The sequence below is a fragment of the Pygocentrus nattereri genome, chromosome 7 (assembly GCF_015220715.1).
Source record: "Pygocentrus nattereri isolate fPygNat1 chromosome 7, fPygNat1.pri, whole genome shotgun sequence".
Lineage (NCBI taxonomy): Eukaryota > Metazoa > Chordata > Actinopteri > Characiformes > Serrasalmidae > Pygocentrus > Pygocentrus nattereri.
Window position 1 is genome coordinate 14,530,001 of NC_051217.1, and position 13,968 is coordinate 14,543,968.

General features: G+C 41.2%; 1 protein-coding gene across 6 annotated transcripts in view; it reads right to left on the minus strand.

The window, feature by feature from the left end:
* tspan4a (tetraspanin 4a) overlaps positions 1-13,968 on the minus strand; it is a 153,028-nt gene that overhangs the window by 27,860 nt on the left and 111,200 nt on the right. For all 6 annotated transcript variants that reach the window (XM_037540061.1, XM_017707467.2, XM_017707554.2 and 3 more), the window contains exon 4: positions 12,225-12,299. In XM_037540061.1, the coding sequence (XP_037395958.1) occupies positions 12,225-12,299 (75 nt within the window). The remainder of the gene's footprint in view (positions 1-12,224; positions 12,300-13,968) is intronic.

The following is a 13,968-nucleotide window of genomic DNA, read 5'->3' on the forward strand; positions in this document are numbered from 1 at the left end:
CTTTATTTTCTACACCCCTTGTACATGACACACAAAAAGAAGTAAAGGGAAACCAATGAAAGAAAGAGAAAACAGAGGGAAAGACAACACAAAAATAAAACTGGCAATAGCGAAACAGTTGTAGGTTGTTTTCAAATGGTGGAAAAACACACACACTAAAAGTTAGCAGGTTTTGATCTGAAAGTGACAGCATGCTAAGAGCTGCACACATCGACCCCCTCTGAACACACTGTCACTTGAACTGTCGTTACCACAGAGACTGAGTCTCTCCTAACAGAAAGCAAGTTAAGGAGTTTCAGACGCCTTTTTTTCCAGTAAATAACATATTGAGTGCAAGCAGTCTTTTGCTGTGTTATCTCAGTGTGTACTGCCAGAGTAGAGCTGCAGGATCTACCAAGCAGACCTCTATCATTAATTATTCAACACCAGAGAGAAAGGGGCAGCATAAGAGAGAGAAGGAGAGAGTGAGAGAGAATAAGTGAGCAATCTATATCTTTTAAACCTATAAACAAAAGCTTTTCCTCAAAGGATTCTACCAAGTTTCTTAGTAAGAACATCAGGAATGCAGATCACAGTCAGTCACTCTGTGCTTAAGGAGCTCTGCTGCACAGCACCATTTGCAAAGTAAGAGTGCATTAAATTAGCATCCAAGCAGGGCTATGAATGCTTCCCATCAACTGCCATTATGCGATCCTGCGCACAGAGCTTGATATGGAGCCAAGCCCAACTTTTCAACCCCATCGCTTTGTGTCATCTCACATTGTGCCGTTACTGTTTAACATCCCTGCAGTGCCCCAAAAATCTCTAGCACATTCACTAACCCCTAATACGCTGACAGGCACCATATAGAGCCGACGCTGTTACACTCTGCACTCAACACCCGGACAGGGAGGAGGGGAGATAGTGGGATGGCATTTCAGAGATTTTTCAAAAATTCTTCAACTCGACTCCCAGACTCCCTTTGGATCTGACCTTGAGCTCATCCTCACTGACACGAGTTTGTGTTTCAGGTAAAGAGGGAGAAAAAAACTGAGAGGAAGCAGAAAGAGTGAAAAAACAGCAAGAAATGGGGATGAAGTGATGGAGAGAGCAAGAGGATGAGAGAGAGAGAGAGAGAGAGAGAGAGAGAGAGAGAGAGAGAGAGAGAGAGAGAGAGAGAAAAGAAAAAGAAAAAAGGGGGGGAAGGAAAACAGAGAAGAGAGAAGCAGAGAGAAAAAGAGAGAGGGAGAAAAAAGATAGAGGGATGAGATGGAGAAGGAAAAGGAGAAAGAGGTGAGGGGACAGTGAAGCAGAAAAGAAAAGAAAGAACAGGGAGAGAGGAGAGAGAGAAAAAGAGGGAGAGATAGAAATGGAGGGGAGGGAGAAAGAAACAGACACAGATAGAGGGGGGAAAAAGATGAGAGAGGAAGAGAGAAAGAGGGGGAGGAAGATGGAAATAGAAAAGAGAAGGAGAGAGAAAAAAAGAGAGGGAGAGAAAGAGAGAGAAAGACTGAGAGACACAGATGGAATGGAGAAGGAAATGGAGAAGGAGAACGAGAGAGAAGGTGGGGGAGAAGAAGAGAAGAAAGATAGAGGGGGGAGGGGGGAGAGAGAGGAAGAGAGATGGAGGGGAGGAAGAAGGAAACAGACAGAGAAAGAGAGGGGGGAAGAAAGGATGGTGAGAGAGGAAGAGAGAGAACGAGGTTTGAAGAGGGAAACAAAAAAGAAGGAAAGAGAAAAGGTGAGAGGGAGAGAAAGAGAGAGAGAAAGGATTGGGATGTAGAAGGAAATGGAGAGAGAAAGAGAGATGGAGGGGAAGGAGAAGGAAACAGTGGGAGAAAGAGAGAGAGGGGGAAGAAGGGATGAAAGAGAGGAAGAGAGAGAGAAGGAGGTTGGAAGAGGGAAGCAGAAAAAGAGAAGCAAAGAGAAAAGGAGAGAAAGAGAGAGAAAGGGATGGAATGTAGACAGAAATGGAGAGAGAGAGAGTGAGAGAGAAAGAGAGATGGAGGGGAAAGAGAATGAAAAAGAAAGAGAAGGGGGATAAAGGAAGAGAGAGAAGGAGGTTGGAAGAAGGAAACAGAAAAAAGAGAAGGAAGACAAAAGGAGAAAAGGAGAGAGACAGATGGGATGTAGAAGGAAATGGAGAGAGAGAAAGAGAGCGAGAAGGTGGGGGAACAGAGAAGAGAGAGAAAGAGGGAACAGAGAGAAAAGGAAACAAAAATGGAGAAGGAGAGAGGAGAGTAGAAAAGCATATAGATAGATTTCACATTTCTAAAGCACACATACACACCATAATGCTTAACAAATAACCAAATAAATAAATAAAATCCACATTAAAAATCTGATTATGCAATATCACTGAGTGATAATTAAGGATTTTTGAGTTCTCAGTGTGAAATCTGTAATTTTCGAAAGTAAAGTAATTCGTTTAGCAATGATCCTGTGAAATCTGTCATTAATCTTCAACAGGAGAGATCTAAAATAGCAGGTGTTTATCTGCACTCTAAAAGCTGTTGATTAAGTGAAGCCCAGGAGATTTTTTAAAAAACTAATATGACAGATTCAACAATTAATTATATTACCAGCATTAGGATGCAATCACTTGGCCTGATTCCTGAATATTCATATGGCCATATTCATAGTCAGTAAGGTGAACTAGAAAGCAAGGTAGCTAATTAGAATCAGATGAATCACAATCAGAATCCAGCTTTATTGGCCAGGTATGATATGCATACAAGGAATTTGGTTTTGGTTACAGGAGCTCACAGTCCACAGTATCAGATGGACATTCACATGTAGAGAATAAGATAAAATAAATATAAAATATAAGAAAATAAAAGAAAATAAAACATGCACTCCTACCATCACTCACTCACTCACTCTCACACACACAAATACACACACATACACACACACACACATTCATAATGGGTGTATAGTTAAAGGGTGTATAGTGGCAGAGAAAGGGATCAATGAGGTGACAGTCAGATAAGTGGGGTAATATGGCAAGTAATTAAGATGCTAGAACAGACATTGGTGTCAGAGGATGGAGCTGAACTTGATACTATATACCAGTATATGTAGAAGTGCAGTTGAAGCTGAAATATTGTTGTTGTGTAATATTTTAACTGTTCAACTGGCTTGTGGGAAGAAGCTCCTTTGTAGCCTGGATGTCCTGATCCTCATCTGGCTGAAGCGCCGGCCTGAGGGAAGGAGCTGGAACAGGTGGTGTCCGGGGTAAGAGGGGTCTATGGAGATCTTCTCTGCACACTTCCTGGTTCTAGAGGCATGCAGTTCCAGCAGTGTAGGCAACTTAACCCCAATTGTCCTCTATGCAGATCTGATGATGCGCTGCAGACTGTGGAGGTCATGCTTGGTAGCTGAGCTGCCCCACACTGTGATGGATGTGGTGATGACAGTCTCTATGATGGCTGTGTAGTACCGCACCATCAACTTCCTCAGCTGATGCAGGAAATACATCCTCTGCTGGGCTCTCTTAATGATGTTGCTATCCCACTTTAGGTCCCTGATGATTGTTTTGCCCAGGAACTTGCAGGATTCCACTGCCATCACAGTTCTGTCCAGGATGGTGAGTGCTGGCAGGGAGTCTAGCAGAGGATCTGTGATGTTCTTCAGATGGGTGAGCACCAGACTCTCGAAGGATCTCATGACTACAGAGGTCAATGCAATGGGTCTATAGTCATTCAATCTTTTGATGGTTGCTTTCTTGGGAACTGGTACTGTGGTGGAATGTTTGAAGCCAGAAGGTACGACAAACAGCTCCAGTGACTTATTAAATAGCGCTGCAAGCTGGTTGGTGCAGACCTTCAGACAGGAGGGTGATACACCATCTGGTCCTGGTGCTTTCCTCTCTTTTTGTCTGCTGAAGAGTCGATGCATGTCCTTTTTGCAGATCTTCAGGGCAGGCTGAGTAGATGGCTTAAATCTGTGCTGAATGGGTATGAGAAGCTGCTGGACTTTTCAAACCTGCAGCAAAAGGTGTTAGGCTTACGGTCGCCTATTGTCTGGGGGTGGGTGGTCCTTTTGTAGCTGGTGATGTTCTGTAGGCACTTCCACATGGTTGATGGCTCCTTTTGGAGTAGCAATTTCTTTATTGAGTGTGTTCCTAGCCTGATTGTTCGGAGCCCGATCTCCACTCCTATATGCTGCTTATTTAGACCAGTGCAACTGTTTCAGTCTGGCATTAAACCAGGACTTGTCATTGTTATATTTAATGCGAGTCCTGATGGGAACAGATCACACTGTGTAGGATGTCACAGTATCCATATATTCATCCAGGCTACCTGTACCTGTAAACACACTCCAATCTGTTAATTCCATGCAGTCCTAAAGCCTTTCTTTATCCCCAATGGTCCACTTCTTCACAGAGCTGACTGCAGGTTTGGCACACTTGAGCTTCTGCCTATAGGTTGGAAGGAGGTGGATTAGTGAGTGATCAGAGAGGCCCAGAGCAGCATGGGGAAAAGAGCGATAGGCCCCCTTTAACACAGTATAGCAGTGATCTAAAATGTTATTCTCCCTGGTGGGGCAGGTAACATGCCATCTGTATTTAGACAGTTCACTGGTGAGTTGTGCTCTGTTGAAGTCCCCCAAAATCATAAAAACAGTCTGTGTGTTTGAGCTCCATGCTGGTGATTTGGTCTGCGAGAGCACGCAGTGCCTCATGCACGGACGCCTGGGGTGGAATATAGACTCCTGTGAGTACAATAGATGTAAATTCACTCGGTGTGCAAAATGGTTTGCAGTTTATAAGTGTTTCCAGGTTTGGGCTGCATGTTTTCATTAACGCTCTGATATCTGTACATCAGCCTTGGATGATGTAAAAGCAGATTCCGCCACCTTTCTTCTTGCCCAAGAGCTCCGTGGAGCAGTCTGCTCTGTAGAGGTTATCCAAATTAGATGCTTTATTGTAGCATAAAATGACCAAAAACAAAATTAATCGTTAACTGCTTATTATAATGGTTCCAGCTGTCTCTCTCATGCAGGTGGAAAATGAACTACCATCAGTTGCATTGGTTCCTGTTTGGGTAGGTTCTTATGTATGAAAGTGCAGTTGAAAAACACCCATGTTAATGTGGAATTCAAGTGATGTGTACAGTCACATATGTGTATATTGAGTATTTTACGATTACTTTGATCATGTCTCAGCCAATCAGACTTTCTACCTTGAACTATCCATTTTACATATATAATACCCTGACATTGAAGGCTAATCCCTGTGAATCTGTAAACAAATCTTGCCATAGTAATTATCAGTTTCTTTAGTTGCATGGTTTTCACTAGTGTGCAGGAGCAGGGTGTAGACTGGATGTCCCAGCGAGAAAGTACGACAATATGAGTCACATCAGGGGAGTCCTCAAGCCTCTCAGCTGCTGGAATGGGAAAGTAACTCTTCTCTGGCCTCGGAGGACTCCGCTCCTGTTCGGGCTGGCAGCTGTGGAGGCGATGGGGATGGGTTCTCAGTGTTTACCGGATGGAGGGCACACCCCTGAGGTATTCCCTCGCAATGTTCACTGCAGCCAGATGCCGCTAATTAGCTTCTGGTTTTAGCTCACAGCTACAGCAGATGGCATGGTTTAGAGCCAGAGCTAAGAGGAATGAGGAGATTAACGCTTAAAAACAGACAGGGCGATGGCGGGTGTCGAAAGAAAGAAGCAGCAGACTGTGATGGACCAGACCAGCTTAGGGCATGTCAGCAGTGCATTCACACATCCACCTGGCAAGTGAGCTTTGCTGACAAGCCAGCAAGAGTGACTTTTACAGATTCCGCAGCTGAATCTGGCAACTGAAGCTTGGCAAGGATCTCACTTCTGTCGACATTTCAGGCTGGCCGGAGCATGTTGGAACTCTTTACGCTTTCTAAGTGACGGCTGACATTTGAAGGCAAAATCTGTACACACCCTGAGCTTCAATGTAGAACCTACTTTTTTCCTTTTTTATAATGTAGTTAGTTCAGGCAGGCGTGCGGCACAGAAATTTCATTTTTGAAATCGCACTTTATTGCTGATAAGTATCCTCTTGACCATAAAAAGGAGGTAATAGCCGAATAAAAGCACGCTTAGGCACTTTGCGCACCCAGAGCATGCTTGGGTGCAGTTTAAGAGAATCAATAGGCAAGAAATATCTCCATAATATCAATTCTAACAGTGCCAAGATGGCAGATGTCAGCTCCACCAGCAATCTTTAAAGAGTTGCTCTTGGCTTATGGTTAGTTTGAAGGCTTATATGAATTGATAAACAATAAAAACATCCAGTTTTCACTGACGTTATTTTAAAAAAGGGGTTGACCATCCCCAGTTTCTCATAAAAATGTCACACAATGAGCTTTATCACCAAACACGTCAACGCAAATCGATGTGCCGCTAAAAGCTATGATGTCGCAGATAAATAAATAAGGTTCCCTCAGCCTTAAACATAAAGATGATAAGACAGCACGACAGCCTCCTGACCTTGGGCTTGTTAACAGTGGCTATAGAGGAACTCATGCATTAAACATGGCGCCAGTGGATCAGAGGAGGCCCAGCGAGGGGGACCAAAGCCACAGCTGGATTCTTTTCCACTGCCGCTGAATTGATCAGACAGTCCTTCGGCTTTTGCTTGCCTTTGATAACACAGACGGGTCTATTTGGGGTGGCACAGTCATACGCTCCTTGAGGGAGAGAGACATCAAGTAAACAGGTAGCTTAGGCTTCAGATTGACGTGTTCAAAAAAATCAAAGCCTCTTTTTTTTTGTTTCGTCACAGTCACTTTTCATCTTTTCTAGGTGGGGAGATGGGAGGGAGTGGGAGACTGACTGAGGGTTTCCAGTGAAGTAGACAACCAAATCTAGTTTGTGTAGCGACAGATAAACAGATTAATCTGTTTGAATGGACAAGCTTTGCATAAGCACACAGCCTGTTTAAGTTTGAGCAAACATGCTGTGGGGCAAATTGTCCACTCAGGCACTGTATCATGATCTGGGCAGACATGGCTATGACAAAACCTGTACCTGAGGGACCAGCTTGTGTAATCTGCATAGAGAAGTACTGCCAATAGAATGGGGCACTACAGCCAATGAGCATAAGGTCACTATGTCCAATGCCAAGGATATAAAGCCCCCCAGCACTGGGCTGTGGAGCAGTGGAGCTGTGTTCTCTACTGTGATGAAGCACCATCAAATACCATTGGGATGCCTTAGAGTGGCATTTGTGATCCTAAACTAATCCAACATCAGTAACTAACCTCAGTGATTCTCTTGCGGCTGAATGCAATCAACTACTCACAGCATTGTTCCACCATGCAGTGTAGCCTTCCCAGATAGAGGCTGTGACTGCAGCAAACTTCCTATTAATAACCTTGATTTTAGAAGAAGCATTGAATGAGCAGATTTTATACCTGTATGTGTACATTCAAGTACATATGGAATGAACAGCCACTTTACATGCCTTTAAATACACATACTCTGACAAAGTGATGCATTTGATTCCAAAGTGTTCATCATTTCTGCATAAATTAAACATATCAACAAAATTATTACTCAGATTAAGCAAACTAAAAGACAAAACTGTGTTGAAAGTAAATGCAATGCAATGTAGTGTCAGTTTCTCAGACCTGGATTTGGCCTAAAGCTGCCAGTATACTTCAAATGGCAAAATAACCAAACAAAACCAAACTACTGCCTGTCATGCTGTGTAAGTATTCTTAAAAGAACTTGTGTATGTCCTTAGCCTCGCAAGAAGCTAGGAGAAGTAAGAGTGAAGTACAGAATATACAGTCTGCAGCATTCCGTCTCATGCAAAAGTTTGTGCCCCTGATCAAATTATGTTTTATTGATTTGCTAATTGAAAATTAACTCACACATCCTCCACAAAGAACACAGCTACTGTTTAATTGCAGAATTGAACAAACTGGGGAAAACCTGCATTCTGATGCGATGGGTTTTCATGCTTTGCAATGTACTATCAAAAGCACTGCAGTCACTAAGTTTAAATTACGCTGCAGTCGATAGCTTGGCTGGTAGCACAGTCTGTACTCTGCTAGCAATGGGAACAGATTGCGACTTTCAAAAACTCTGGAAGCACACGGTTGACTTGTGTGCTCAAAAGACCGATGCAGAGCTGTCCCTCTTCAGTGCTAGGCCTTTAGAAGAAATCAGCTTCGATCAACAATTAGCACTTTTAAAAAGCATCAAATCTGGGTGACAGTAAACATTGGCAACCTCTGCAAATTGCTGCTGAGTGTGCCAAAAACTTTTCTTGCTTGCGTCGATTAAAAACTTACATGAGAAACACAATGAGTCAGGAGAGACTGTCTGACATTGCAGTTGCTGAATAGTGAAGAGGCCATTCACACGGACGAAAAAAGAAACATTCAGTGCATTTGATGCTGTGCCTGGAGGTTGCTGTCTTGCACTTCACTATGGTAGGACACCATTTATACTTTGACAAATATAGGTTAATTGCGAAATATAGGTGTTATACTATAGTTGACTGAGATGGCTTGCCATATATATATATACGTATATATACATACACATATATATACATATATATATATATATATATATATATATATATATATATATATATATATATATATATATATACACATACATACATACATACACACACACACACACACACACACATATATATATATATATATATATATATATATATATATATATATATATATATATATATATTCATGTATATATATTTCATATATATATATATATGTAGTTCATGTTGAGACTTGACCTTGAGCGGCATCTCTCATTAAGAGTAGAGGAGTAAGTGTCTGTGTTTACATGCAAAGATTTTTGCCAATCCGACTGAATATAATCGGATTACAGATTCAGACTGAGGTGTTTATTCTCACTCTATTCAACATTCTGATGAAAATCTTCGTTTACATGCTCACTACAAGTAATCCGATGCAACACGACACGCATCTGTGGAGTAGCGCTGAGAGTAAATGTTACCATGACAACAAACATCACGTGAGGTCCAGTCAGCGTGAGATGAGCTTCCAGTTGGCATCTACTAGCCACCTTTACATGCTGTTTACAGTGCTGTAGCTCTGTGGTATGACACTACATGTCTTTACTGAAGTCCAACTTTGTGTAATTTATTTTTATTTGTGCAGGACTGTGAAGTCCTATAGGCTGTGACTGAACACAACTTCAGCACAATTGAAGTTTTATTTAGTTTTTATTTTCTTTTGTTACACATATCTGAACTGAGACACAGTAATATGTGACTACATGTCTTATATTTGAGACTACAGCTCCCTAATCTATTACAAATCCACTTTTGTGTTTTGTAGGTTCAGTATTACTGCCTAGTATGTGAGTGAATAAAACTCCCGAACAGTTTTTAACAATGATGCAGCGGTTTGGGTAAATCACTGTATTGTGTGCGTTGCGTGCTGAAACAAGCTGTCTAATTTATTTGGCGATCTCCCACTGACTGTGATTGGTCCTAATCACTGCATCATTTGTTGTGAGACCTCCCCCAGACTGTGACTGGTCCTTATCACTGCTTCATTTTGTTCTGAGACCCCCCAACCTTGATTGGCCTACTGCACAGAGCAAGAGTCTAGCAGTGCTGAGACATGGAATTCTATGTAAGTATACTTGCAATAATATATTCAGTTGTGGTTGGATTTAATTTTGCTCTTTTTTTCAATTCATGTATGCTGTCAGATTTAGTCCATGTACTACCTGATAGTAATGCAAAAAAGCAATAAGTCATATGTGCAAGATTCGCAATGCACACATGCAGGTCAGAGCTATTCAGCACAATGAATAGCTCTTACCAACCACCATCTGATAGACGTCTTCAAGGACTGGAGCTGAACGATCACAATCTATGTAACTCAAGATTGAGTTCTTTTTATACAAGAAGCTATGCTGAGTAGAAAACATGAGAGAAAGAAAGAACAGAGATAAACAGTTATCTCCAGCATCGTGACCTTTAGCAATTCACAGAAGACCATGGACCATGCTGAGAGTGGCTGACCCACTGCTTTGATTGGCAGGATCGTGCTTAGGGGCAGCATTTGGAGGATTAACACTTTTTATAGCCTTAGCCTCCACCGTCAGACGCTCAGTGAGATATATGAGACGGGGGCCAGGCACTGATGGACTTTTTGTTACTGAAGTGATGCAGAGTAGCAGGTCTATGACTTTATGACTCAGATGAAATGTATTTAAGACTACTGGCAACTGAAGCTACAGCAGTTTTCCTTTAATACAGATCTAGTAGAGCTACACAGTTACACAGCTTTTAATGGCACATTTTAAAAGAATATAACTGCACAAATGGGGTTTAGAAATGTAGGGACAGTAATTATCTTAATAAAAAAATCTGTTTTCACTAAAAAACAGAACAATAAAATAAAAAGGCTACAGATGTGACATGGTGTGCAGAGTCACTACAACTTGCAATGGATTATAGTACGATTATGTTTCCTAGCTAAAGCTCCTGAATACATACCTGAGGGTACACAGCTACTAGACTGCCTGAGCCGACAGAGAAACATTACACCACAGATACTAGGCTACCTGTAAGTCATTGTATAATGTAAAATGCCATTAGTTATGCAATTATGTAATTATATATGAATGTTACAGCAAAGTGCCAAGTCCTCCAGGGCTTAAATCGGGTAATACATCAATATGCATAATGGCACACTTAATAAATATAACTGCACAAATTGGCTTTAGAAATTTAGGGACAGTAATTAGGTTAATGAAAAAATTCTGTTTTCACTGTTAGTAACAAAAATATGGTATAATTCAAAAGCAATCATTGCTCCTAGAAACAAGCAGAGAAAGTCTGTTGAAAATGTGCATAAGCTTTATATTGATTTACATTACATGAATTTTTGTCACACCTCCTGCCAAAGACCCCTCCTCTGCCTGTTTCCTTTCCCCTGCGGGATCACTTGAGTCCATGGACTGTCTAGATGAGCCCAAATCCCGTGAGTCAGTGGTAGATCACATGACTCTCCACCCATAGCCATCTACCAGTGAACATTAATATCAGCGCGCCTCCTCACCAGACTTCTAAGGCGTCATATGGTTTGTCATTTCATTTCATCAGTTAGATAATATTTAAGCCCAGGTTTTAGTTTAATTCATTGTGAAGTATTGTCGACTCTTTCTGTTGCGAGTATTCTTTGTCTGTAAAGCCTTTTCTGTGATTTTATGTTTTTGCTCTTTTGTGTTTGCCCTTTTTGGTTGGACTGCTGTGTATTTCATGCTTACTTGGTTTTCAGTCTTGGACTAGTTCTTGGTTTATCTCTGGATGTCCCTCTTGTTTTGGTTATCCTGCTCCCTGGTACAGACTCCAGCCTGTTATAATCATACTCTTTGTATCACTACCAAACTGTTAAGTAAACTTAAACCCGGTCTTTTTATCTGCTCATGTCTTATCAGTGTTGACTTTGTAACAATTTGTGTTTATAATGCTTGTAATCCTCATAAATTAGGACCGCTCTCAATTCCCTCTCCTAAGTAAAGTAAGTGCTTACATAAATATTGTACATTGCTGTTTATGTGCATTCCAGTGTATGTATACTGGTGATATATGCCTGCTGCTTTGTACCAATTTTGTTTGATTTATTGTTTGAATGTTTCCCCGCTAGCTAAGGAGATCCCCACTGTACCAACTGAGACAATCTGCCTTGGTCAGCAGTTTAAGCAATGCTACACCACAGCTACATGGCTGCCTGGACCAGCCACTTGAGCAACACTACACCACAGTTACTAGGTAGGCTACCTGTAGCACACTGTTAGAAAAAAGGTACTGTGCAGGAAGATATTTATTCATCAAGGTACAAACTATGTAAATCAAAAGTACAACAAGGATATTAGGGTCCAATTGTCTTAAATATATTTAAGATAGGAGAAAAGTATTTGTATTTCTGTACCTTTTCATAACCTGATGTTTTAAAACAGAACAATAAATGTGCAGAGTCATTAAAACTTGCAATGGATTATAGCACAGTTATGTTCCCCAACTAAGGTAACTAAAGATGTACCTGAGGATATGCTGCTACTTGACTGCCTAGGCTGCCGCTTGAGAAACACTACACAACAGCTGCTAATAATGTCATTAGTTATGCAATTATATAATTATATATGAATACAACAGCAAATGACAACTCCTCCAGGGCTTAAATGGGGTAGTATTGGGAATCACTGGGAGAAATGTAGTTACAAGTGTGGGTTTCTTACCTGATCTTGATAAGCAAAGAAGAGAATGATGAACAGAATCTCCAGCAGGAAAATCAGGAGGAGCAGAATGAAAAACTGCAGAGAGAGAGGGAGAGAGAGAGAGAGAGAGGGAGGTCTGAGTGAGACGCAGTGTAGATGGATGGTGTACATTCAATCGATCAGTAGAAATATTTCATGACTGACAGCATGGATGAGTAGGGTCAGGTCACTCTTGAAACACACAGGAGAGTGATTTAGCCCAACTGCCTTGGCTTATTTTTAGAGAGGAGCTATATATCTCCTTCTCTCCTATATCTTTCACTCTGATTAGCAATACTGCTGTGTCATTGACTTATAACAGAACGCTTTGCTGGAGAACCAAAGACAGCGGGCCTCAATTTTCATATAAAAAAATCATCTGAACTCAGTCACACAGCAATATCTGTCATCATTATTGAATTGGAGAAAAGCGAGTATGAAGAAGAAGACATGGAGACATAAACTGTGAAAGAACTCATCAGGAGGAACTACAATGGATTTCTATTATAGCTTTTCTAAGTTGTTTGAACTCTGTTTTCCATTCTGAATGCTCAAATTGATCATAGGCTTGCTGGCCAAAAAAACAGTTTCTTTGCAAAACAGACTGAGTAGACCGATCCTCACAAAACACTCAACATGTGACACAAAAGCAAACTTTTCCCATCTAATACTACAACTGACAGTCTGGAAAGTCAAGCCCTTCAATCATTCGTTAAACAACAACAAATTTACCCAAAGTGTCTGTGTAGTACTATCTGCTAATCTGTTACTGTGAATAATTGTAGAATGTAAATACCTATAGAAATGTGAATATCAGAAACACATTTTGGTGCAATGTATTGCAAACCCCCAACCAACCAATCAAAAAAAAAAAAACAACAAAAACAAAAAAAACAACAAAAACAATAGCCCAAAATATTCAGAAACAAACATTTGTTTTTTCCCACACTCTTTAGCGACATATGAAAGGGGTGAATGAAGCCTACACTCTTACATACATGGTTCTATATAGAACATTTCTGAAAAGGGTTCTATATAGCAATAAGGGTTCTGATATTGTTACTATATCAAGCTTGTAACAAAAGAAGTAGCCTTTCATGACCAAAGCATCCTTTAACCATGTGTCCAACTCAAGGCCTGCAGGCCAAGTCAGGCCTGTGACACAGTCCTGTTTAGCCCACAAAATTCTTTTGCCTATTTATCCCTGGGATGTACTACAGTCCCCAGCATGCAATGCAACATAGTGTGCGCTCTGACCCCCTTCCCCTAACAATCTATGGGCCATGAGCGGTTATACAGGTCACATTTGGCTCCACCCAGTCCTGTCCATGTGCTTATGTTTACCTCACAGTCCTCCATGTGCTTTTGTTTTGTTTCTTCCCGGTTGCCCCCTTGTTTCCAGACCCTGCCCAAGATTGTAACTACCTGTGTTTACCACCAGTGTCTTGTTAACCCTCGTTATCCCTGTTGTATTTAAGCCCTGTGTTTTCCCTTGTTAGGTGCTGGTCTTTGTAGTGTAGTGTTTTGTATTGTTTAGCATTGTTCTTCTGACAGCCGTTGTGTGTTTTTCCTGTTTTAATTTTTCTTCATGTCTGTCCCTCGTTCTCTACGTGTTGGCTCTCTGACCCTGGACCGTTTTGACCCTGATAATGGATTTGCCCTTAATAAATCTCACTCATCTCAGCACATGTGATCGCCTCCTCATTGCTCCCACACGTTACAATAC